General features: G+C 40.5%; 1 protein-coding gene across 3 annotated transcripts; it reads right to left on the reverse strand.

The window, feature by feature from the left end:
- Positions 1–1,147: 1,147 nt before the first annotated feature.
- Positions 1,148–27,265, reverse strand: EIF4H (eukaryotic translation initiation factor 4H). 3 transcript variants are annotated; one of them, XM_089655400.1, is made up of 7 exons: positions 27,106–27,265; positions 15,055–15,242; positions 12,670–12,734; positions 12,489–12,585; positions 9,720–9,770; positions 5,461–5,607; positions 1,148–3,801 (listed from the first exon to the last, which is right to left on the reverse strand). In XM_089655400.1, exons 1-7 carry the CDS (start codon positions 27,162–27,164, stop codon positions 3,665–3,667), a joined length of 744 nt encoding a protein of 247 aa, XP_089511526.1. In that variant the 5' UTR covers positions 27,165–27,265; the 3' UTR covers positions 1,148–3,664. The 3 variants fall into 3 exon arrangements, with proteins under 3 accessions (XP_089511526.1, XP_089511525.1, XP_089511527.1); XM_089655399.1 differs by having other exon boundaries at positions 1,148–3,804; XM_089655401.1 differs by lacking the exon at positions 9,720–9,770 and having other exon boundaries at positions 1,148–3,804.
- Positions 27,266–27,564: the final 299 nt, after the last annotated feature.

A 27,564-nucleotide genomic window follows, 5' to 3' on the forward strand; every position in this document is an offset into this window, starting at 1 on the left:
ACACACTGCAGTTTCATCCCAAACTCAGTCCTCCTCCTCCTGGCCCGGGCTGCGGTGTGTGCGCCTGCTGGAGAGAATCACATTCCTTGTCACCCTGAGAATGAAGATGTGCGGGGGAGTCCAACATTTTTCACTGCAATGGGAATGAGTCCAGAGACATACAAGACACCGAAGTCCATCCTCTGGAAGAGATAGAAGAACCTCCTTCTGGTTATCCTCCTCACCGTTTTACTTCTCTTCCTGGGAATATTCCTCCACTTCTTCCCGGATCCACTACTGGTACACTAGATATTTCTATAGCAGAGGAGCTATTTATGGCTTGGAAAGATCTGTTTAGAGCTTGCTCCATTCCGCTTCTGGTACACCATAAGATTCCTATGGCTGAGGAGCTTTACATTTCCTGGAGGGATTTCTCTGCTCTTATTTCTGGTGAGTGCATATTGGTGGATGACGACTGCCACGGATGGTTTGTTTGCCCTCGTGGATGGCACATTTGTTTTGATTACTGGTCATCACACCGTATCACTAAAGAGTTTTCTGTTTCACCCAGAACATGTCACTTGGGACTTGTATATCCCCATGAGCACACATTATGTTTATATTATGCTTTATTTCTAATTGATCACTCAGCGCTGCACTTTTATATGTTCAGTTTAAATACACATATGACCAAGAACGGTTGGTGATGACACAAATGAAAGCAGAACTAAAGTTCTACTTAAAAACTGCATAGAGCTGGAGTTCTTTCGCAAAATAGACTGTGCAATTCTCCTTCTGTTTTCCTTTGTACCCTGGCCTAACAGGAGTATTGTGGAAGACAGAAGTGGAGACTGGAGCACGGACCTGTAACCACTGGAGGGTTCACAGAGGAAAACATGAAAGTATGCTGATCAAAGTTGTACATTATGGCAAGAGCCCCCCACCCAGTAGAATTTATTTCCACTTGCAGTAGGACAGGCACCTAACATTTCAGGTCAGCAATGGCAGCCTATTATATACACATTTCTCTCAATATAGGTCATCTTTAATGAAAATACATTTAATCATCAAAAGTATTCTGTCACATCAAATTAATCACAGTAACGTTTTACACAGCAATGCAATGGACATATGCATTGTAAGAGACAAATGTAAAAGCACAGACTACTTCATTAAGGTTTTCTTTTATTTAAAAGATCTTCCACAAAATACCATGTCCATTTATGTACTTTCTGTCATGAAGCAGAATGTGTAGAGTGTTTGGAATTGTCATTTAAAAATAGTCAAATGTATAGACCAGTTATGAAGTTGTCTGTTTGTTCTGTCTTAAGCTTTCCCACACAGCAGACTGAAATAAATCTAGAATAAATCTGAGGGGATGGTTCTCATCTTTAGAATATCAAACAAAGCATGTCTTATTTTATAGACTAGTGTTAGACAAATGGTTCTTATTAGCACTGAGCATGTATGGAAGAAAAGAAAGGAGAGTAAAGAGAACATGTTTGCTGAGACACTGGAGGTAAAATGTTAATTGTCTTTTTATTTAATACTGGTTTCAACTCTTACTGCCTGTGACCTGCATGTTCCAGCTGCCAGTGGCAGTGAAGAGAGTCTATATATTTAAAATATGCTAACATTAAGCTCTGCCACAATTGCTAAATTCGTATTAAGAAGCTAACTTTTAGGGCCAGAGGAGGGTAAAAAAAAAAAAAGCTGCCAAAACACACTTCATACAACAAAACAAAGGAACAAATTTGGTAAGAAACTGCTCTAAGGCCGTGCTCACATAGGCACTAGAAGCAGAAGCCTGCACAACCTCGGGTAGTGTGTCACCTGGCCTTTAAACACTCCACAGCATTGGAACGATGAAAGCCATTGGATCTGCATCATCATACAGGCCAGGCATTGCAGGCAACATTCGTAGCAGCATGACACAGTGTAAAGCAAAGGATCATTTGAGTGTTTACATACCTGAGCTGACCCTTTCACCCCTGAAGTCAGGGGGTGCTTGGCAGGCACTACAAACACGTGCTGTATGCCCCATTTTAAAGCAGAACTAAACCCATTAAAACAGAACCTCCCCTATGCCTGTTGCTGCATCTTACTAAAAAAACAGCCCACAAGACCCTTTATATGCTTAGGGGTTGATTTACTAAAACTGGAGAGTGCAAAATCTGGTACAGCTCTGCGTGGTAGCTAATCCACTTCTACCTTCAGCTTCTTCAATTAGGCTTTGACCATAAAACCTAGAAACTGATTGGTTTCTATGCAGTTGCACTAGATTTTGCACTCTCCAGTTTTAGTAAATCAACCCCTTAGTGTCTGTGTAAGACTGCTTCCTCAAAAAGGAGTGTGATCCCACCCCTGGCCACAAGTAAACCAAAGAGAATCAGGAAGAAGCACAAGCCTAGTACACAGAGGGAGTCCAGTCATTTCACCAGATAAGTATCCCTAGGGTGTTCCTGGCTGTTGTGGGCATAGGGTAACAAGAAGAGCAGTAAATGCTGGCATGTTTTATGGAGTTTTTGTCCACTTTAAAGCTTCTACAAACAGGAGCTCAAGCAGCAAGGGTACAGAGTGCATAATGCTATGGAGGTTGTCCAAACTAGCACAAATGCTAGTAGTAGATCCGAAACGATGCAGACTCCAAAAATTAATCAAAAGGATGTAAAGACCTGGCAATGTGCTGGATGCTATTCAGAGTAAAAGTGACAAACTGCACAAAAAAAAAAAAAAAAGCAGTATACTTAAGGCTTAACTTAACTTAGCGTCTGAAGACCTATAAAAAAAAAATATATATCTTTTATTTCTGTATGTTAGAAAGTCTTAAGTAGCAGCAACATAAAATCTTTCCTATGAAAATTTTTAGTGCGAGTTTTCTTTCCAACTCTTACCCAATCCACAAATTGCCTTTGCTGATTTTATATATAGTTATCACAATACAGCACGGTGTCTATTTAATTGTGAGATACATTTCAGAGTAAATTAGACACATGTGATAGGTTAAGCCATATATAAGTAAATTCTATTTATCAAGTTAAATAAAAATAAAACAAGATATTTAGACAAATCTTCTCCACATGGAAAAGTGTATAGTACACTGTATACAGAGTAATAGGGAGGTGTTCGTGGTAAAGGCTTAAAGCCAAAAAACGTAGTCATGTCAAGTTTAAAAGATACCAGGTGGCGGGCTCTTTAATCCATGGCACATAAACGTGCCAGGTTCTACCATTTCACAGAGTCTTGGCAATACAGAACGAAACATGCAGGTTAGAAGTGAAGCAAAGCACTAGGTAATTCAGGGGCAGCAAATTCGAGTGTTGGCATAATAACACATGTGCCCCCAAATTAAACAGAAAAGGAAAATGTACTGAAGAAACTGCAATTCATCTCAAGTCCAAAATGAATTTCATTTTTCAGAGGAATCCTTCCCTGCAGGATGGCATCCTGCAGCTAGCAAGAGGAATAGAGGTGGAAACAGCACAATGCAGGTACTAGATACAGAAAAGCAGAGAACGTACTAAAAACCACTTGTTAACAGCTGACATGCATTCACAAGCTCAGTGTTCAGTTTCAGACAGGAGGGAAATGAGGAGTGAATGTCAGGAGGCAGGAATGGTAACTGCGGGGTTGATGATCCAGAGTGACCAGCTTACTCTCTCCTCTGTCCCTCCCAACCTTCATCTCAATCTTTTTCCTTTGTTACAGCTTCTTCTCTGGGTTTGGCGCCACCAAAGATTGCAGAGTTTGGATTGGCTACTTGATTGAGGGGAGTTCCAACCGTCCTTGGTTTAAGCTGGAGACGTGGCCTCTGTGCTCTCTCTTCTGGGAGAAATAACAAATATGGTCATAGCAGTTCAAACCACTCAACTACACTACACAAACCTCAGGTAGCTTAAAGAGGGGGAAAAAAAAAAAAAAAAAAAAAGGGGACATCCTCATCTATAGGGTAGAAATATTTCCCTACATTTTAGCAGCAGTGGACCATATAGTAAATCATAGTTATTCTTGCAAACAGTTAAAAATTACCCAGCCAGTACAATGCAGAATGGAACAGGTTTACGGTAAACCCTTTTTGATGCCAGCGCAGTGTTTTTTATGCACATTAAAAAAAAAAATTTCTGAAAGCAGACACCGGAGAACAAAATAAATAAAAAATTTGTTCCAATTTTGGACCCATATAAGCGTAACAGTTTATCAATTGCAAATGTCAGTAGCAAGTACATTTTTTTTTTGTAGCAGACAAATGCAATATAGTACTAATGTTTTATAAAAAATATAAAAAAGTGCTAGTACAAACCCCCCCCCCCCCCCCAATGACCCCTTTTTGGAAAGTAGACACCCAAGGAAATTTGATTAGAGGCATGGGAAATATTTTTCAGATATCATTTTTGTCACAGGGTTTTGAAAAATAAGAAAAAAAAATATATATATTTTTGTTTTTTTCCTTCTGTTTTCCAAAAACACGTGGCAACAAATGAGCTCTGCAAAATACTCACCATGCCTCTTAGCAAATACCATGGAGTGTCTACTTTCCAAAAAGGGATTATTTGAGGGGGTGCTTCTACTATCCTGCCATTTCAGGGCTAACATTAGAAGCTTACGTCACACATCACCCGCTCTTCTAACCACTTGAAAACCAAGCCTTTTCTGACACTGGTTTACTTGAAAAACATTTTTTTTGTTCAAAAATTACTTTGAACCCCCAAACATTATACACTCACATAGAACGGGAAGCAGTTAATGCACAAAAACACAATATATTGCTCAAGTGTTTGATAAAATATAAAGGATGATGTTACGATGAGTCAATGTATACCAAACATGACAGGTTTTAAAATTGCAAAAATTTGTAATATCCATAGGTGACGTTTTAACCACTTGACATCCACCCTATTGCAGAAGTACTGCTACAGGACGGCACAGATGCGCAAAATCAGTGTTTGCATGTCCAGGCTGCTCTGTGCAAAACCACTGCACACATCAGGTAAATATAGACATGTTTGTTATTTGACACAAAAAAAAAAAAAAATGAACCTTTAGAATCGCTTTGATTCAGGTTGGGATTGTCCAGTGAATGGATCAACAAGACAAGATATAGCTCTTCTCATTGCCCAATGTGAACAGCAGCCATGAACCTCCGCTCCATGCATAATGCTGCAGATTACATTTTCCATATTGTCTGTTCAATTCTTAAACACAGGATGCTGCGAGTAGCCTACGGAGCCCATCAGAGTATTCTCTGCATAAACACAGCAGATAGCAACTTACAATTGGTGAAGAGATTGGTCACGTGACCAACAGGTCATGTGACTGGGCACTTTTTGCAGCTTGTAGTTTTTGTTTTCTATTCAATTTAACTATGGTCTTTTATAAAGAAGCAGTATGGACACAGTAAGACCATACTGCTGCTTCACAAATAGGCCTCTTATTAGGAACACAGTTGTTAAAAACAAAACAAACACACGACAGCTTTTCAACCTTCTGTGGGTTCTCTGAAGTCCATGGAGCCAGCACGTGGTGCATCTCTGTAACGGCCAGATCCTGAAGGTGGAGGCCCTCGTCTGTCAGCAGGTGCACTGCGACCTCCTCTACCTCTGCCTCCTAAAAAGTCATCACCCCCAAAGCCTAAACCAAAAATAAGAACACAAGAAATCAATTTATAGCCTGCTGAAGCTTTACAACTTAAATGTGGACACCGGTTTGAAGAATACATACTAAACTACTGTAGTCAGCAAAATAAAACTTTAGTAAGATTTGCTTTTCAAAACATACTTTTCTATTTACATTGCCACAATAAAGACATAGTTTTACTTTGTACAATCAGTAAGGACAGTAAGTACTACATACACAAAAAAGTAACATCTCAAAATCTAGCAAGCTTTCATCAAAGAATGGTTCAAAATGCATTAAACCTATCCTCAGTGAAAAAAACAAAAACAAAAAAAAAACATGGAGAACAAAACAAGTAGATATGACCACCAGTTTAAAGCTGAAGTCCAGGATGACTAAAAAATGAATGCAGTTTAAAAGTTAAAAAGATAAATCTAAAGCCAGCACCCCCTCCATCATTTTGACTAGAACAGGATGAATCTGTTGTCAGTATTTTTTTTTCTTATCCATTTAAGATATTGAGATTCCTCTCCACTTACTGTATTGCAGACTCAACAGGAAGCAATGTGCAAGGAATCCTCTCTAAGGGCTTGTGTACCCTTGCCGTTTCTGTGAAAAGTGATTCACAGTGGATCTCTTTTCAGAGAGCAAGGGGGCAAATGGCAGTCTTTCAAAGAGGCAATATAGCCACCCTCTGAGTGCCCGTTTTTTTTCCAGCCAATTTTTTTTTTTTTTTTTTTTTTTAATAGAAACAATGTGCCACATCCACTTCCCTAGCATTTGGTTCGCGATTGTAGCACAGCCCCATTCAATTGAATATGTGGGGTATGGCAGCTGTACTGCCTGCTGAACAAGAGAGGGGAGATCATTTCTAACAATCAGAAAAGCATCACACCATATATACACCCCCATATGACTGCTTTAGCAGCTTAAGAGGGGCAGTTAAAACACAGCTACACTGCTTATTTTTACCAGCCCCCATCCTCAAGTGTAAACTAGGTCTACAACTAGTGGTGCACCAAAAATAAAAATTCTGGTGCCGAAACTGATAACGAAAATTCAGAATGCATGTAGCCAAAAACCAAACCAAAATGTCTGCGTATGTGAGGGTGGGGAGGCTCCAATTTTTTTTTTATTTTTTTTTCTACTTTCATGTATATTTGTACTTTTTTTTTAACTTTTATTACTATCAAATAGGGGACCAATAGTCCCCTATGTGACAGCATATGAGTGACAGGCCCTCATTGTAGGGGGCAGTGTGTGGAAGGAGAGGAGCAGTGTATATAGAGAGGCTCTCTCACTGGCTGTCACTATGTCGGTGCCGGTTTTTAAATGCAATTGCCAGCTTTTTTTTTTTTCCTTCACTATAGCTCACAGAATTAGCTGTCACTTTCCCTGGAGCTAAAGGAAACTGTTTCTTTTAACTCGGGGAAAGAAACTAAAAAGGAAACTTGTTTCTTTTAGCTGGGGGGGAAAAGTGACAGCTAATTCTGTGAGCTATAATGAAAAAAAAAAAAAAAAGCGGTAATTACATTTAAAAATCGGCACTGACATATAGCGACAGCCAGTCACTGTATACACTGCTCCTCTCCTGCCTTTCTCAGCCATTCCCTCCACCCCCTCACATCTGCAGTACACACAGTCTCATGTATCTAAATTTTTCCTATTGGCCAAATGCTGATAGGGCTATTTTCGGCCGATATGTTTTGGTGGTCGAAATTTCGGTGCATCCCTATCTATAACAGTTCTCAGGAGAGCATGTGCTCCCTCTGGAAGGAGTCCCCTAAATACCCGTTCTTGTGGCAAACACAAACTTTAGATTTAGCCTCACTTTCATTCCCAGTTGGTGATCAGGCCAATTAATGAGAGCGAACCTCCCTAATTAGGTCATGTGCCAGAAATGTAACTGTCACATTTGCTTGTGGTCTCAACCAAACCATCAAATGGCTGGTGTCATAACTGATCACAGGGTGCAGCACCATGGCAGCTGAAGATCAAGCAGACAGCAGCTTCCTTGGCTGAAAATGATAGGAGGGTTTAGTTCGCCTTTAACTATCATTTTCAAAGCACATAAGTTAGTTCACATTTACTGACTTTTGCCACAAACCAAAAATGCTTATTTTTTTCAGCCCCTCATTTCATTGCCCCCCCCCCCCCCCGGTATGCTGCATGTTAATGGATTGAGAACACTGCATAATGAGGTTTGAGGCAAAGGTTAGTAAAGGTGAACAACATAAGCCAATGACCATCTCAATTCTCAAACACTTTTTATGAGCATCTGGAAAAAAACAAACATTAAAGTATATCTAAAAGAGTCCTATATGGCAATCTAAAACCAGGTGTCTAAACAGGTCTCAAATCTAATTACTATGCTAAAATTACTATTAATTACAGTGACAAAAAAGCCTCATGGATACAAAAAAAAAACAAAAAAAATTTAAAAGTTAAATTACCTCCCTTGAATCTGCCACATCTTCCTTAATTTGTTTCACATGCCTTACCACTCCCCCACCATTGCAAACTCTGCAGCTTACTTTGGAATCAGCAAAGACAATGCTGATATCCATGCCTCCTGTAACATTTTTACTGAAGCACAAGCAGTCACAGCCTGCATGATGCTTTCAATTTATTAAGTGCAGGAGGGTTGTCTCTCTACCACAAGAAGCTGCGTGAGGTGATCTTCCTTGGCAAGTTCAGCAGTTATGAAATTTTGCAGGCAGTCCAAGGGAAAACAGTAAGTGCAGATGCATGTAAAACATTTTTTTTTTACATGGAAGGCCATAGTTTTACTTTAAGATATTTTAGATTGGTTTGGATTTGGTTACCAAAGAAAAGGTCTACCACAACTTTAAATATATATTATATAGGGTGTGCTTGTTGGAGCCCAACTTCTGTAGCTGTAGGATAAGGAGCCTATTGAGCATGCTCTGAAATGCATTACCACCCCCTTCACCTCCTACATCTGACTCTGCTCTCCTAGCTTCATTTTGATGCACAGGCACATCCTGGACTCTATTTCCTGATCCTAAAGACAGATTTTGCTGCTGGATGGCTGATGTCCCACCTGGATCTAATTACCACACGATGAGTCTTTAACTATTTATCTTGTAAGTGCAATTTATCCATTGTTTACTAAATAAAAATTGTCAATACTGCACTTAGAGGCGCCTTCCTCTCTTTTTCTTGCTACCACAGCTTTAGACAACTCAACGCAAAGATGACTAAACACTAGCTATTGCACATCGCAATCAGATTTCAGTTTGTATTTTTATACTGAATAATTTAGGCACCTGTTCTTGCTGCCTTTATAAGCAGCCAATGCTACTGTAGCACTTCAGCATTGCAGTTTTTAAGTATTGTAATCAGAAGTTATACATGTAAGCCACAAATGGATGATAGAACCGCAGATAGAAATTCTGCAGAGTGGAAGATGGACTATATACTTGTTGTACATTTACATGTTATTACCTCTACATACTTCTATGCAAAACAAAATATTTAATATAAAGTTGACTACTGTAAAATTACAGGAAAAAAAAAAAAAAAAAAAAACACAAAACAGAAGCAGATAATAAAGTAGAACTCCACCAAAAACCTTCTGCTCAGTTACAAGTGAAAAGGGTCCAAAAGTTCCAAACATCACCACATTACCTGCTTTAAGTAACACCGATTGTGTCAAACTGCTGCGTAACCAAGGGGTTTTCAACCTTAAGAGTGCTTGCTTGTTTCTTACCCTTAGATCTTCTCCATTGGAAAACAAAGCATTTACACAGACAGGGTATGGTGGGTTCCACATTTGGATCACAGAACTAAAACCCAGACATACCTTGTCCACCACCAGAAACAACAACAAAAAAGTAGGAAAGGTTATGTTTTATTCCAGCAAACACCAGAAAGGGTACAATATCTACCCTTAGAAGGTTTAAAGATCAGAAAACAGTATTTTAAAAATAGTTTTGAAAGTAAAGATAATAATGGTCGTGAAGTACAAAAACCCACAAAATTAAAAGCCAGGAGATATAGGAAAATAAAGTGTTAGATCAGATAAAAAGGTCAGTACTCAAACAGAATTTTCCACCATAGTGATACGCGTGAAGGTTGTCAGCAAGTACAAATGTATCCTTTACCAGAGTTGAAGTCATCTCTTGGAGCCCCTCTAGAGCCGAAACTATCAGGTCCTGAAAAAACAAGGCAATATCGAAATGAAATTAATGCTGAAAAAGCAGATTTATGCATTTATTTATCTTTTAAAGCGGAATTGGAGGCCAAATCCCAACTGCATCGGTTAGCCAACAAGTGTGAAAGAAGTTAGCACAAAATAAAAAAACACATCAAAACATTTTCAACTGGAAAAAAAAAATAAAAAAAAAAAAAAGACAAAAATTGCTCACTATTTATTCTACATAAAAAGGCCACAGATTTTAGAAGGGTAGGCATTCTGCCATGATTAGCAATAAAAACATTGCGTTAAAAACCATTACACAAAATGTCAGAGAAAGAAAACATTGCCCCTGCTAATACGTGCTCACATCAAGAATAGTACCTCTCCTTACTTTAGTTAGGTAACCTTTTTAAAAGTAACAATTCTGCCATGCAAATACCTGTGAAGTAAACCAATTCTTGGAGGAAAGCTTGCTTTGATACAACATACCAAGTAGATTTACTTTCTTACTGATGCAACAATAATGTGGAAGGACAGGAACCAGAGAATATACACTTCAGAATTGCCAAAAAGAACAACTCCAGTTTCTAAGTGCCATTTCTAAGTTCCGATTTTTGGGGTAAACCTAACTTTGGTTAAACTTTTTCTTAAAAAAAAAAAACTACACAGTAAATTAGAGACACTGAAAAATGGTTTGAGGATTGTGTCCCTAAAAGGCAGGTGTTATGTACCTTGAACTAAATTGTGGCATCTAAGATGTTTTAACCACAGCCAGATCTCTCATCAAATATGCAATGAGAGATCCGCCAGGTTTCAAATCTTCCCTAAAGCCAGGTTAACATTTATGCGGCTCTGCATGCCACATTTGCATGGGCATGGCAATCCATTCATTTCCCTGCATCTTTTTGAAATGTTGCCACAAGGAAATCGCATGGTGCTTTTGTGCTATGTGTATTCAAGTGCAGAAAACAATCACTTTTTCAGTGCGTGGGAGTGCCATTAACTCTTAATGGCACCTTCATGCATTATTTTAATGAACTGTGTTTTGTGTTCAGCTGCAGGAATGCGTGCGATTTACACGCATTCTACCGCACAGATGTGAACCTAGCCTAGCACTGGACAGAACAGAGGTAGCACAAACCTCATGTTCTTCTCCTAAACAAAGATCATCAAGAACAGTAAAAATAAGGCTACGTTCACACTTCTCAAACGCCTATGAAAATTTTGCACATGCCAGCACACAGTGCTGTTCACATGGAAGCGTTAAGTGTTGCAGCAAAACTGACGCCTCTGGTCGAGTCAGGAGAAGTTGAAGCCTCCCATTCAAGTCTATGGTGCCGCTCCGCAAACGCCTGGCCGGCGTTTGAGGTGCGGTTGCGAGGCATTTGCGGAGCGTTAATACCATTTAAACTTCATTATAGGAGTTTGTGGTGTGGTTTTAACGCTCGGCAAACGCCTATCAACCGCCTCAAAACCGCACATAGGGCGTTTTGGGAGCGTTAAAAACGCTTCACAAACCCCTGTCTAACGTTTGTCAAACACTAAAGTGGCGTTTGGCAAGAGTTAGAAATAAAGTCAAGTGTGAACGAGCCCTAAATGACAGCACTATGTAACATAGACCTTTTACTGCAAAATAGCAATCACCAATGCACATTTTGAGGGTATGCAGGATATCAGACATGCCTTGATAAAGAGGACCGGAGTATCCTTGAAACACATGCTGTTGTTCATTGCTGCTTTGCAGGGGAAAAAAAAATAAAAAAATATGGAGAGCTGGCCTGGAGGTAGTACGCACAAAATCTGTGTAACCATCTGTCCAAGGTGGTGGATTCCCTTCGTGGACACATGCACTTTTGCACTTGGATACATTGCGATTGATTTAAGAACTATTATCGATTGTTATTGTTTGCTGATTGATATCTAGTAATATTGTGGCCGTTCACTTATTGCACCGTTTGGCACATTATTCTACTTTACATATCTTTGATTACACAAAGAGACCTAATAAAAGAGAATATTTTATATTACTGTATCATTATTTATCTACAGATTGTGCGTTTATAGCGCTGCACTTTTATATATACATGTTTACATTGGGATTGTTGCCTACACCCTGAGTGCTAGCAGCTACTTTAATACTTACATCTATTTTTCAATTAGCGCTCGCTTGCATATTCTTATTATATACTAAAACCTGTGCACAGAGAATTTGGCACAGAAGTGCTTAGCAACCGATTAGCTAATTTGAGCTTGGTCAATTAAGCTTTGACAATAAAACCTAGATGCTGATTGGTAACTATGCACAGCTGCAACAAATTCTGTGCGCACTAGTTTTAGTAAAATCACCTCCTATGTGTTTGTGCAATACACATGAAGTCAGTGTTTGATATAAATGCTGTACCTAAATGGATTTTAAATTACAATGATACTATTCTGGAAATATTTGCACACAAACTCAAAAGGGTAGGTTTTTTTAAATGGCTTTAGAAACCCATTTCCTATAAGCATGCCTTACGGAAGTACACTATTGCTTGATTTCAAATTTCTTGAGCATGAATTAGAAAATGATCTACAGCCCTGCATGTGTAAAAAAAACCCAAAACAAAAGTGGAGCTATACTTAGAATACAAGATATACATTCTGAACAATCCCAATCGACAATTAAGAAATGTTAAAAAGACTGAAAAGAACTCAGATTAAGATTAGAATTCAAAGACTCAGCAAAACAAATCACCTCTCTCATCTGCCCCTCCTTTCCTGAAACCAAAGCCACCTTTATCTTGTTTTCTGCCCTCTGCTATATCCACTCTTAAGGAACGGTCACCTAAAAGCTATATGGTAAAAAGGAGAAAAAATGTAAGCAAAATTTAAAAGAAAAATAAAATAAAAACTACATGATAACAGAGGAAACTTACTGCACCATCATATGTCAAGGCTTCTTTAAGGGATTCCAGATCATCGAATTCTACATAACAAAACCCTAATTTAAGAAAGAAAAAAAAAAAAAGTCAATAGGGGAATGATCTACAAAAAAAGTGCACATCTCCGCATTAAGTCTTCATTTAAATTTCTTCTTACCTATGAAAGGAAGCAGCAAAGAAAAGCAAACTCCTAAAATATTTATGAGTATTTTGAAAAAGGGAACTACTCCAGGGACTTTATTGCAATTTAGTTATTTGAACATGACACACGTTCAGTGGTACCACCGTTAGCCATAAAGATAAGATATCTAAAAAAAACTCCTCTGTTGAGTGTATATTTAGCTGCTTTATGCCTCCCTGATTGAATCCTAAAAATTACTCTTCCCTCGCAAGAAGTGAACTCTGGCATAGCTCTCCCTATGGGACTACCGGATACTATTTTACCAATGTTTTGGTAAAATGTGATTTAATCTATGACTCTTAGGTGAAATAAAATGATTGCATAATGCTATTCAGTATAAGGAAATTGATGAACAGATTACCGTATTTTTCGCCGTATAAGACGCACTTTTTCTTCCCCAAAACTGGGGGGGAAATGTCAGTGCGTCTTATGGAGCGAATATGGAGCGGCCGGTCCGGTATTTCCACCGTGGCCGTGTCAGAATACCGGGCCGGCTGCTCAGCTCTGCAGCGGGACCTTACCTGTTCCTCTATCCAGCGGCGTGCTGTCTTCCTGGCTTCTGTAGTGTGGGCACTGGGCATGACAGCCGAGTGCCAAGTGCGCATGCGCAAGAAGCGGTGCTTTTTGTGAATGGTAAGGCGGTACCTGGGACACGACAGATTTTTTTTTTGTAGTTCAGAATTTTTTTTTTCCTGTTTTCTGCCTCTAAAACCTAGGTGCGTCTTATGGTCAGGTGCGTCTTATACGGCGAAAATACGGTATACAGATCATTCGGGAAATTAGTTTAAGGAAAGTTGCTTGTATTCAGTACACTGCCATTGTGCTGCCAAAATAATATCACTTTTTTACATTTATTTTTCAAATGCAACTAATGCACGAACATGAAAATACATAGATATTAGCCTCTTGTACAGCAGCACTTAAGTCAGCCTCAAAAAGATTGAATCTCAGCCGGTTCAGCAGGGACCAGCTGATACTCGAACCATCTATGAACAGGCTGGTTGTACTGGAGTCTATCCATTGACAGACTTCAGTACAACCAGCCTATCAGCTTTTTTTTCATGCAGTTACTGCTGGTGGATATGATCATTGTGTTCTGCTGGTGGTTAGCCCTCCCTGCTGGCAGAACACAGCAGATCAAAAGTGCAACGCAGGCTCCTACAGACTGTCAGTGTAAGCTGTCTTCCTCGTACAGGCGGGCAGTTACTAAATGACAGGAAGACTCAATGAACCAGCTAGAGTGCTCACTGGCACCCTGGTAGTTTATTGAGAACTAAAAGCCATCAGCTACAAAAGCTGTTAGTACTTGTAGTTCATTCATGCACAGATCTCTGTGAATGATGTGACCGCATGGGTGGAGCCCGGCCCTGTGCTTTTCAAAATTGTGACAGCTGGCTGTCACAATCAGGGGGGGTTGGGGAAATAGTGGAGAGGCTGCAGGAGTGGGAACATGTTACATTTGCCATGTTAAAAACGGATGAAACATGTAACATGTTCCCAAAAGGAGAACTTCTCATTTAAAGAATAAAAAGGACTTAATTGAAGCCCTGATCATACTGTTGTGCTGACCAAGTGCACATACATTAAACTACACAACGTATTAAGGCAGCTTATTCATTTGTTTGGAATGAGTGTCCCCTCATTACACCAATGCATGTTAAAAACCTGTGCAACAGTGTGAAAGGGTCTTCTACATCATCTCATTCACTGCCACATGCTGGGCAGTGAAGCTTAGACTCAATTACTATAAAAGTCTACTTCTAAAATCAAAAATAAACTAGGCTTTTTCTTTATAAAAGATTAGACACTGTGCTTCTAAGGTCAATAGGCCAGAAAGCTTGATCAAACTGAATTACAGAGTGAGGGCTCTTGTACAAAAACTTTGCTATTAAACGCGGATTGCTCTTCAGATTGCACACGCCACAATTTATAGAAAAGCATTGCAGCCACAGCATATGCACGCCCCCAGCCCCTGCAGCTAAAGGGGGAAAAGGTAAAAACGTAGCTCAACCAGAGGGTTTTACTGCTCCCCAACTACTAGTGTAAACAAGTCGTAAAAATAGTTAATATCCATTTTAGAGTTTTTTCCGCATAAAAAGGGGATAAATGCATGTCATTCAATATCAAGGAATAACACAACATACGTTTCAAAAACTAAATCTTAAAGATATCTGAAGATGAAGGAAGCATATGGTTACCTTTGAACTTATCTGTCTCCTTGTCTCTGACTAGTCGAACACTCCTCACACTCAACTCTTTAAAAATGGCATCTATGTCTCCTTGTACAGTATTGAATGGAAGATTACCCACGTATGCTGTGAAAGGTGGGTCTGTAGGAAGCTCTTTCTGTTTGCGAGGACCAGGGCCAGATTCACCACGCCGGGGCCTGAGAAAGACAAGGCACATTTAAAAGGGATTCTCCCCAAAAGCTATACATAAGAAACTAAACATAACCCCCCCCCCCCCCAAAACCTTCAAACCAAAGGGCAAGTATACATCTTAATTGTGTATGGATTGTGAAAATGTGAGAATGAGGTATCAGACTTCCCCAAGCATATATGTTTAATGGGTTACCCATCTAGAAAATAGGGAAGGGGACTATGACTGACTAAATGGAATAAAAATTAGATGAGCTCTTGCAAAGACATTTGCAAAACATACAACTGAGCACAGGTTTGAGAATTTACCCCCTTTGTAGACTCTTCAGAAAAATACTGTTGCAAAGTTTTTAGTAAAAATGTAACGTAAAGTGACCATATCACTAGGAAAAAAATAAATACACACACAAAAGCAGCTTGTAAAAGAATGTACTTACCATTCATATTACCATTTGTTACTCCCTTGCAGAGCTACAGATACCAAGGTTCTCTTCAGCATCTGTATACTTCTGTGTGTCAGATAACTGCTACCCCTGTAGCATGCTACTAAGTTTATAGAGTATCCCTGGGAGTTTACAGCCTAAGATTTTTGCAGTTCAAAAGGATCCCCAACCAAAAGAATAAACAGTGCAGCCTTGAGAACTTATATAACCCCTACAGCAATCTACGCTATGCAAATAGAAAAGACACAACAAGAACTAATCATATACAGCTGCTGTGATAGGGACATCACTAGCAGCAATGTGGATATATTTTACCATGTCATCATGCCAATGTAAAATGTTTAGAGCCCACCACTGACCCGCTCCTCTTTAAAAATCAATCAATCTACCCAGTCCAACGAGGGTCTAATATATATATATATATATATAAATAAATTTGCTGTTCAAATAACTCTGTATTTGCATAAAAGTCACAAATTAATACATGTAATGTTTGTAATATGTGTGAAATGCCAGTTTCTATATGATACCTTCTGCAGGTAGACTGTAATGCTCCCAAACATTCAATCTCAAGTGAAAAGCCTTAACCAATTTTTTCTACTGGTTGAATGTTCTTAACACCATGTGCTAAAAACATTCAAATGAGAAACTATTATAAGGGAGACCTCTTCCCTATGTTCAAAGTGTACGGAGATTCCTGTGCTTTCCACACAGGAAGGGCTCATGTACACTGCAGCTGATAAACTCATGTTTAGGAGCTGTTCAGCATTTTTTCAGCAGCCCCTGAACTCTCCCTAATGTTTTCCTATATGTCCATGTACACATCTTCGTTTATAGTCATTTACAAGCATTTGAGTTTACATTTTTTTGTTGGAACGCAGAAAACTTGCATTCAGCAGTCGATTTTATCAGCGTTTCAAACGCAAAACGCTTGTAAACATGGCAAATTGCGTTTATAAGCGGTTAAAATTTTTTTTTTTTTTCAACTCTTCCAGTTCCTGATGCTGTCCAGAGCCTTTTTTCCCCCCCATCATGAAAAATGCATGCAAAGCGTTTTTCAAGGTACTCAGATGGACAAAACACTGAACACAGGATGTTCCTACCAAGCTTGTCATGCATTGTAATGACCAATTCACACCTCAGACCTCTCCCACCCTTGGAAACAAAAGATATGTTAATGACCATTCACACCTCAAATTCCTCATGCAGACCCCCTGCCAGGTGACCTTAATGACTCCCTCCACCAGACACCTTTCCCACCCTTGGAAACAAAAAAAATATTAATGAGCAACTCACACCTAAGTTAATCTCAAGACATACTGCTGTCTCTGCTTCTACTCTGTGTTTCTCTGAAACAGTCTGAAATAGTTAATAATTTACCACTTTTCAGTGCATTCGGGAAGTTCTCCTGTCCTTATCTTTAAAAAACGCGTAAACACACAAAACGCGTTATGCAAATGCGGCTAAACAGATGTTTTTTAACCTACGTTTTCCAGCAGTTTCCATTGCTTAGAAGTGTCCCGTGTATATGGGACCTAATGAATCAGCTACTGTAAAGTGAACAGCTACAATGTTGCAGACACAGAACTCTCTACCATTTGCAAGGCCTCCAGCACACGGTACTGATGTTTGAGAATCTGCTGTTTTGGACGTAATTACAGATATTTGTTTTGCGTGTATTCATGCATGTATTCGCATGTTTGTGCGCATATACATGCACAATATATTCTTAGGCAAAAACATTTATGCTCATATGCACGTATTTACGCATATTCAAGCACAAATGCGCAAACATGGCGTAAATTACTGACCAGAAATGCAAATTTTCCTTTTTTTTTGTTTTACTGAAGAATACAGTACACGTCTGTGTGCAAGGGCACATTGAAAATAATGGGCTATATTTTACATCAGTAACAAAAAAATGCTGTGCTGAGCTTTTTCAAGCTGCAGTGTGCAAGAGGCCTAAAAAGTTATAGCTCGTAAACTTGTCAAACAAATTTAGTCTCTGCAACCCTATCAATTCCATATAACTGTCAACTGTGCAAATGCTGATGCATTACACTGTGTTGGTGACCACAGGAATGTCTATACCAGCTTTTTTCAACCAGGTTGCCTTCCGGGTTCTTTAGGGGTGCCTTGGCAAAATGACTAAAAACTGGGTAAAAACTATTAACAAGCCAACAAGCGGTTCAAGCCTGCCTTTTTGTTACAAACAGCCACAGGTTAGTATTATGCAGCATTTTACAATCTTAGGCACCACACAAGCCAGCCACTGACATCCCAACAACATCATTAGTTGATAGCATGCTTGTTTGCCCCTCTCTGTCAGCACTGGGGTCAGGATAAAGTGAGGGAGAGGAGAAATGCTGGAATACTAGACAGTACCAGTCTGCAAAGATGCAGAATTAGTTACTTACTAATGTTGAGAGACCCATGTGTGCAGATGCTACTGCTGATGTAAAAATATTTGCCGTTTTTCACATTTCAGAATAGGGTGCCCTGAAAGTGTAAATAATTTTAAAGGGCGCCTTGACTGAAAAAAAACAAAAACAAAGGTTTATACACGAATACTTCGCTCTATCTAGTGGCCAAATGCAGCATTTGCCCCATTTTCAACTAATGATCTACATTCAAACAGCACAGGATATACGATTATTTTTTGTCCCATTTGCACAGAATAAATGAACATGAACTTCCACAGATCAAATAGCTATGTCAATTCTTTATCCAGTTAAAGACCTGGCCTATTATGACAATTTTTGTTTACAAGTAAAAATCACCATTTTTTTTTTTGCTAGAAAATTACTTGGAACCAATCATATTTTTTTAGCAGAGGCCGTAGAAAATAAAACGGTGGCTGTTGCTATTTTTATTGTCACACGATATTTGCACCACGGTTTTTCAAATGCAATTTTTTTAGGAAAAAAATATACTTATGAATTTTAATGCAAGAAAATAGATTACCAAATTTTCTGGTAAAAAATAAAAGCTGATGTTATGCCAACTAAACAGACAGCTAACATGCCAAGCTTTCATATTGCGCACGCCGATTGAATAGTGCCAAACTACGGTACTTAAAAATCTCCATAAGTGATGCTTTAAACATTTTTACAGGTTACCGGTTTAGAGTTACAAAGGGAGTTTAGTGCTAGAATTATTGCTCTCGCTAGAACGTTAGCAGTACTAACTCACATGTTTGGTGTGAACACAGTTTACATATGTGGGTGCAATGTAAACATCCCTTGTGGCAACAGAAAAGCATGCCAGGTCCTCTTTATGTTGAAATCTGAGATCTATAAGACTCCAGATGTCTACTCTACCCTTGAAAGCATCAGATAAAAAAAAAAAAAAAAAATTGATCTGATGCAACCGAGCACAGGCTGATGTTTCAAGCAAACCCCCCAAAATAACATGTTCGTATTTGTCAAACGGGAAGTGACATCACAATGTCATTTCCAGCCACCTAAATCATAAAGGTGATCACAGACAATCTGGTATCTCTTCATCTCTATGGCCAATCATGCAAACCACCAGATGGTAGTCTGAGCTTCTTGCTGCCACGGGTAAGCCTGAAAAACACCGGTAAACAACGGAACAGGGGATGACCCTAAAATCAGACACATGGATTGCTTTTAGAAAAAAGATAATCACAGGTGAAATTTTTAATACCAGGGCTATGGCTGATAGCTGCAGCCATAGCCCCAGTAAACCCTTTGCAAACCGCAATGCATATGTATGTTAGTAGGTCTTCAAGGGGTTATAAATCAACCCCCTTGTTTACGCTGTAGACCGCTCCCTCAGATTTTCCCTTTTAGTCGAGCGCTCTTAGCCTATAGTATTAGGCTTTTTTTCTCAATTGCTAAAAATTCTTCACCTCTTCTAGTGGAATATCCTCAGGGCTATTTTTCTCCTAGAATAGAAAGGCAACAAATTAAAACTGCCTTTTTACATATACAGCTATCATTTGTGACTTTTGAGTTAATGCTGTGACATTCTCACAGCAATTGTTTTTCCTATAAATAAAACCCTAGGTGATGCCTACTTTGACACTGCACTTCGATCTAGCAGAAGATTCATGGCTGCAGAGAACATAAGCAGCATACACACTAAAGCTAGCATACAACAGATGTCTAGAGCACTTCCACTAGTAGTGTTACAGTGAGAGAGGAAGCTCTCAACCCATGTCAGGTGAAACCATACTATAATCCCACTTGATCATTGTTCCTACCTGTGGAGAGATGAATAACACTCATAACCACCTGTTACAGTAACAGGAAAACTAATGGATTAAATGTGCCACTTCCTGTATCATTAACTAGGCTGAATGTTTAAGGATGTCATAAGGGAACAACAACTAAAAAGGAATTGTTCACCGAGCAGACTGCTGCCAAAAGTATACAGTGCAAATGCTGAAAAGATCCAAGATCTCTCTCCAGAATGCCTCATTTGAAAATTATGATCAAATCTAAAAAGGTCACCTGTGCAAGTGCTGTAATTGTTGGGGAAATGGGCAAACGCAACTTCTAATAAAATAAATATTACAGTGTATATGCTTAAACCCCGTACACACATTGAGAATATCGGACAAATGATCATCCGGTTTTTTTTTTCGGCTGCTAGTCTCACATCGAACGTGAAAAAGTTACTAAAGATACGAACATTCTCGTACAAAAGAAAAGAATTTCGAAAGCGATGTCATGTATTTGTATTTTCAGATGACTATTGTACTGAATAAACGAAAATCTGGTATTGTCACACTAATCTGGTATCATACGAGAAAGATTTTCATGCTTCTCCCTTCGGATATTGTCGCATGAATTGTCGTGATCAGCTCTCGGAAGCTGTGACCAACGATCCGATTATTGGACGATTGGTCCTTGTACGAAAATGTTCGTATGATTTTCTTATCGTGTATATGGGGTATAAGAATAGCAATCTTGTCAACGATAAATGAAAACAAATGCAATCAAAGATGCAACTGCCAGATATACAGGAAAACCCACTAATACCAGACAGGGGTGTTTTTTCCTAACTGAAGGAAGGAAACAGGGAAAGCAAGGGAGTACATTCATGAAACTAACTTGTAATTTGCCAGGAAGATTAATTTGCCTTTAGATTTGCAAAGACCATCTCCTTTTTCTTTTTTTTTTACCACTTGCCCTCCTGCCCTAATAGCAGAAGTATGATTCGGCCGGGACTCCGATCATCAGCAGGGCTGAAAGGGGAGAGATCTGTATCTGTATGTGAAAAACACAGATCTCTCCTGTCAGTATGGAGATGCTGCTTTGTATCTCTCTGCACAGCAGAGATACAAAGCAGCATGTCTCCTAAGTAAAACAGTACGCAATGTAAAACACACACAGCACACTATTAACCCTTTCATCACCCCAGATGTTAACACCTTCCTGCCCGGTGTCATTACTTTCATTTATGTATGTTTCACGCCTGTGTGATAGTTAAAGTAACGTAGCGCCGTATCACAAAAACTGGCCTGGTCAGGAAGGGGTGTAAATCCTCTGAACGGAAAGTGGTTAAAATGGACCCCCAGCCTAGGGGGAATTGAAAAAAAAAAAAAAAAGCCTCAGGCTGAAATACTCACCACTTACTTTGATGCTGTCCCCACAGCACTTTTTCACCAAAAGATGCTCTCAGTCTTCCAAGCTTGAATGACATCCAGCATCATTCAACCCTGAAGACTGAGGTCATACTATGAATAAAGGTTTTCAAGGGGGAGGGTTTAGGCAACAGAGGCAATGCGGTCAATCCAGAAAGTAGTGGGCACGACTAGGTGTGGCCAACCGTTGACTCAATTTTTAGACTTATGAGTCAGCAGTGACAATACTGATAGCCATGTTCCTTCACCTTTTTAATCAAACTGCAGTGCAAACAGGCAGACATTCAGCAGGAGTCCCAACTTTGCTATGAATAAAGGAGACGTGCAGCACTGTTGTCGCACTATCCTTGGATGCAGCATTGCGGGGGAGGCAAGAACTACAGTGATTACCAGCTTCTCCTCAGACATGCAAAATGTATACTTACACTGTGCCAAGCTAAAAATGTAAATATGCAATCCAGATGATTCCTGGTGTGGAGCTTTAGAGAAGAAGAATATACTTTTTTTAAATGCAATTTTCCTGAGGAATCAAGTACAGCACTTGGTCCTGCTCAGGTGGCCCCTTTGTCCCCTGCATGCAACTCTTAATGCTTGGCATCAGCTCCACCTCATTTGAACCCCAAATTATGGACATTCCTGTGTGGATGAGAGGGAAGAGGGTCGCGTATGGAAGTACAACCAGTCCTACTGACTTTCAGCTAAGTGATCTCTCACAATCAGCGCCCCTTGTTCATTCATAATAGTAAATGAGAATTCATTTTCTGAATGAATGCAAAGCGTTCTGACTGGATGAGGTGAGGAGTGTGGCATCACTGCCCTGCCTCTCCACTGTATCCAATCAGAGAACGCTTTGCATTCATTCAGAACATTTAAGGCTCTCCCTGAACATCGCCTTTTCTGAACTGTTTTCAGGATGCATCAGGGCAGTTAACTGTCGTGGGACCTAGAAGCTAATAGAGATCAGTGGAGTAACGATGTCTACTTTAGCGATTTCCAGCTTCCAGGGACATCGGCCAGGTATGGTATATATACTGCTCCAAAAAATTAAAGGAACACTTAATCAGAGTATAGCATCAAGTCAATTAAACTCATGGGATACTGATCTGATCAATTAGAGGGGGTTGTTAATCAGTTTCGGGCCCTTTGGTGTTAAATTAACAACAGGTGCACTAGATGGGTAACAATGAGACAACTCCCAAAACAGGAATGGTTTTACAGGTGGAGGCCACTGACATTTTTTCCCTACTCATCTTTTCTGTTTTTCACTAGCTTTGCATTTGGCTAGGGCAGTGTTTCTCAACTCCAGTCCTCATGGACCCCCTACAGGTCATGTTTTCAGGACTTCCCTCAGATGAAACAGCTGTGGTAATTACTAAGGCAGTGAAACTGATCAAATCACCTGTGCAAAATAATGGAAATCCTGAAAACATGACCTGTTGGGGGTCCATGAGGACTGGAGTTGAGAAACACTGGGCTAGGGTCAGTATCACTACTGGTAGCATGAGGCGATACCTGGACCCTACAGAAGTTGCACAGGCAGTCGAATTCTTCCAGTTTGTCACATCAATACGTGCCATTGCCAGAAGATTTGTTGTGTCTTCCAACACAGTCTCAAGAGCATGGAGGAGATTCCAGGAGACCGGCTGTTACTCCAGGAGAGCTGGACAGGGCCGTAGAATGTCCCTAACCCATCAGCAGGACTGGTATCTGCTCCTTTGTGCTAGAAAGAACAGGCAAAGCACTGCCAGAGCCCTACAAAATGACCTCCAGCCGGGCCACTGGTGTGAATGTCTCTGACCAAACAATCATAAATACTTCATGAGGGTGGGCTGAGGGCCCGATGTCCTCTAGTGGGCCCTGTGCTCACTGCTCGGCACCATAGAGCTCGATTGGCATTTGCAATTGAATACCAGAATTGGCGGGTCCGCCGCTGGCGCCCTGTGCTTTCACAGATGAGAACAGGTTCACCCTAAGCGCACATGTAACAGACATGAAAGGGTCTGGAGAAGCGGTGGAGAACATTATGTTATGGTAGCATTATATCAACCGGGAACCTCCCCGACAGTGAGTCCTATAATGGTGGCTAACTCAGCCTGTAATCGAATCATTTCCGCTTTGGAAATAACGGCAGAAGAGAAGGTTGCCCATTGACTCCTGGGATTGATGACACATATACCCAGGAGTTGACGGAAATTATGGATGATGTGAGTCACTGCGACGGAGGGAACCATAAATTAAAAAAAAAAAAAAAGAAGGTACTTTTTAATAAATACAGTAAAAGGTAATGTCCAAACAGTAAATGCAGAGGTATAAACAAACAATTTATTGGGGCAAAGTTGTTCAAGTGGATGAAGCTCCGCTTAAAGGCCTCGTTCACACCATATATGAAGAAAAACAGATGGAAACTGATGCGCAGATTTTACTTAGAGACATCAGTTTTCATGCACGCTTCAATGAGTATTATACACGTTGCAGATTCCTGCTCAGCAAAAAATCTACACATGATACTAGTGTTGTGGTGTGAAAAGGGCACATAGAGAACGACTGATTTCAGTGTGCCCTTGCAGAATGCATTCAGAACTAATGGCTCTACACCATGGTGTGAACGAGCCCTAAGGAGCTGAAAAAAAAAACCCAAAAACTGTTCTCCAGTGACAGTATCCAATCAAATGTAATCGCTGTTGCTATATTTGGAGGGTGGTGGCAGGCAGAACACAACAGCCTTATTTCTACATCCACGTGGTTTGGTGTAAATGGGGGGAATCTATGAGATCTACAGATGGGTAGCCAGTATAAGACCTCAATTTCTAGATGCTCTGCCAAGGCAAGGGTGACATTACGAAGGATCCGGAAAAAAAATAAAATAAAAATGAGGAAGCCAAATCTGGGAAGAATGAACTCCATTGTCAGTTGTTTACAAACAAAGCCATGTGATCATGTAATAGTGTTTCCTCGTCATGTGATCACCATTTGAACTAACTGTAAATCTAAAGGAAATGGACCCATGAGAGTGGTGGGACACAAAAAAAAAATACTTAGCCATCTGTCACTGCTAATTGTTTACAAACAAAGCCATGTGATCAGGTCAAATGGTGATCACAAGTTGGGGAATGACACCGACATGAGCATGAACAGCTTACCGCTGGATAGAACATAGAATAAAGTGTTACTAAACCCTGGACCCTGGATTCACTATATCTGGTCTCCCACAGTACACAGAACATGGAAATGCAATTATTTTAATAAATATAAACTGCTAAATACCTTTTCTCATCAGCAGTTAGAGCAGTCTTGTGACCTCAATCACTGTCCAGCAGAGCACTGGTTAACCACTTGACAATTGGGCTATAGCCGAATGACGGCTACAGCGTGGTTGTCCAGTTCTGGGAGTGCGGCATATGACATCCTCCCAGAACGCACCCCCAATCGGTGATCTCTGTGACTGGTGTGTCCTACGGACACAGCTGATCACGTGATGTGGTAAAAAGCCAATCACAGCAGCCTTTTACTACATAATCAGCTGTGTCCAATGACGCAGCAGATCACCGGGTAAATGCAGTTGCCGGTTGGCAGCTGCACTTTCCTCGTTCTGCAGTGTGAGGAAAGTACTGCAGATAACCGGCAATTGTCAGAGAACAGATAGGCACCGATCATCAGGGCCCTGATGATCCACAAGTGCCAAGCTGTGCCACCCACAAGTGCCACCAGTCATTGCCCATCAGTGCCGCCTCATCAATGCACATCAGTGAAGGAAACAAATTACCTTTTTGCAAACATTTATAATAGAAGCAAAGAAAAACGTTTTTTTTCTTGAATTTTTTTGCTCTGCTTATCGCACAAAAAATAAGACACTCAGTGGCAATTAAATACCGCCAAAAGAAAGCTCTATTTGTGTGAAAATAAAATGATTAAAATGTCATATGGGTACAGTGTTGCATGACTGCGCAATTGTCATTCAAAGTGCGACAGCGCTGAAAGCTGAAAATTGGCCTGGGCAGGAAGGGGGTATAAGTGCTCTGTAGGCAAGTGGTTAAACTTTGCGGGAGGACTTTTCATTCTCTCCTCTAGGAGGATGCAGAAACCCCGACCTCTGGACAGTGCCGATTGGTCCTGTGCTGATCACATGCACAAGACCAAAAAAAACAAAAACACCCTCTCTAGTAATACACTACAAAACTGAATATGTGCAGAGTGTTTCCAAACCTCTGTTCTTTCAGGAGAGATTTAGGGGACAATGGAAATAGGGGAGGATCAGAGAAGACAGGATCAAACATCTTAGATAATGCGGAGGATTAACCCCTTAGGTTCCACAGTGAGTATAACACTCATATCTTACTGCATATACAGACTGATTTTACTGTTGTGGGTTTAGTAACACTAACGTTCCCTTACAGATTACCCTGTGCAGATGCAACGTTAATCTACAGATAACAGATGTGATGGGGTTAATGACTGATGTGAAATGTTGGACACGTCTCAGACACATTTGATTGTAAGCTGTTCTACCTAGCCTCTCAAGCTCCTACGTCTCCAAGACTTCTCCAGAGCCTCTCCTATCCTCTGGAACTCTCTACCTCAGACTATCCAGCCATCTCCTACTCTGGCTGCCTTTAGGCAATCCCTGAAAAAGTATCTCTTCAGGGAAGCCTATCACACCTCCAAATAGCTGAACTTTTATCATTTCCATCAGCTCAACCCCCACAGTTATAATGTTTTCTACCACTAGCCCCACCCTATTGGATTGTAAGCCCTTATGAGCTGGGTCCTCTTAATGCACTTGTATTGTAATTATACTGTCTCCCTTTATTTTATTACAGGTACTTATGGAATGCTGCCAATTTTTACACAGCGTGTGTGTATATATATATATATATATATATATATATATATATATATATATATATATATATATATACATACACATACATACATACATACACACACAGACATATATATATATATATATACATACATACATACATACACACACAGTACATTCACATCAGACCCTCAAGGGGTGTACAATCTAAAGTCCCTAACTCACATTCATACATATACATACTAGGGACAATTTAGACAGGAGCCAATTAACCTACCAGCATGTCTTTGGAGTGTGGGACGTAACCAGAGCACAGAGGAAACCCAGGCAGGCACAGGGAAAACATGCAAACTCCAGGCAGGTGGTACCATGGTTGGGATTCAAACCAACAACCCGAGTACTGCCAGGCGGAAGTGCTAACCACTGTGCTGCCCTACCCCTTGTATTGTAAAGCGCTGTAGGCATTATATATATCGTGTATAATAACTCCAGAGCTGAGAGGTGTGTGTTTCTCAGCATCTGGTTGTCTGGAAGGCCCAATTTCCACCCCAGTACCCTATGAAGGGCCATTGTTGTTGTAGAAGCAGGTTTGATAGACATACCATCCTGGGGGGTGGTGTAAGGAGAGCACATTGTACAGGGATGTATTAGAGCGGACAGCGATCCTGGAGGAGAGGAGGACTGTCGGCTCAGTCAGACTTCATGCACACTAGGAGTAGAATGAGGCACACAGCAGTGTTCCCGCTATACCAAGGACAGACCCGGCCCCATACATCCCCCGGACAGACAGTCATACCAGGCCAGGCCCTACGTGCAGTACTACACGTGTGTGATATGTCAGCCGTCTATATGAACACACGGAGGCCCGTCTCCCGCTCACTGGGCCTCACGCTTCCTTCTCCTCCCAGCTCCCTCTCAGGCCTGGCTGCATGGCCCAATATCGGCGTGCTGCCAGCTCCCGTGCCCTCCGGTATGTCCCCTCACGAGCCTCTCACCCTCTGCCTCCTCCGAAGCTACTATAGGCCCGATCGTCGTAGGTATCGTAGTCCGCCATTGCTGCTGTCTCCTCTTCGCAGCCGAAGCGGCCAGGCTGCTAGGACCCCGCAATATAGCACACTCAGGGCTGTCCGTGCTAGTGCCTGCAGTCGTCTGATAACGTGCTGTGTCGTAAAGAAATGCCTGATACACGCCTCACCAATGGTGTGAGCTCAGTCCTTTCTTGTCTCTGCCATGACGCCGGAGACTTTCACACGTTTATGTTTTACTTTTTCCCGGCGAGAGTCCTTGAATTACACTTCCCACCCCCTTATAGCACAGTGAATATATATTAAAAATATAATAGCAAGTTTGTGTATAGAAAATAAAACTACTTTTTGTGTATATTTTAGATAGGCGGAATCAAAAATCCTCGCCTGTTTTTTTGTTTTGGTGAGAATTCCCTTCACTTCCTGTCA

The sequence above is a fragment of the Staurois parvus genome, unplaced genomic scaffold, assembly GCF_062004578.1.
Source record: "Staurois parvus isolate SC_StPar_1 unplaced genomic scaffold, SC_StPar_1.0 ptg000839l, whole genome shotgun sequence".
NCBI classification, from domain to species: Eukaryota; Metazoa; Chordata; class Amphibia; order Anura; family Ranidae; genus Staurois; species Staurois parvus.

Coding starts and splice junctions, on each gene's coding strand:
- EIF4H (XM_089655399.1), bottom strand. CDS start 27,164: ATGGCGGACTACGATACCTACGACGATCGGGCCTATAGTAGCTTCGGA. Junction 15,243..27,105: donor AGCTTCGGAGGAGGCAGAGG/GTGAGAGGCTCG, acceptor TGTCTTTCTCAG/GCCCCGGCGTGGTGAATCTG. Junction 9,771..12,488: donor AGGAGGGGCAGATGAGAGAG/GTGATTTGTTTT, acceptor TTGTTTTTTCAG/GACCTGATAGTTTCGGCTCT.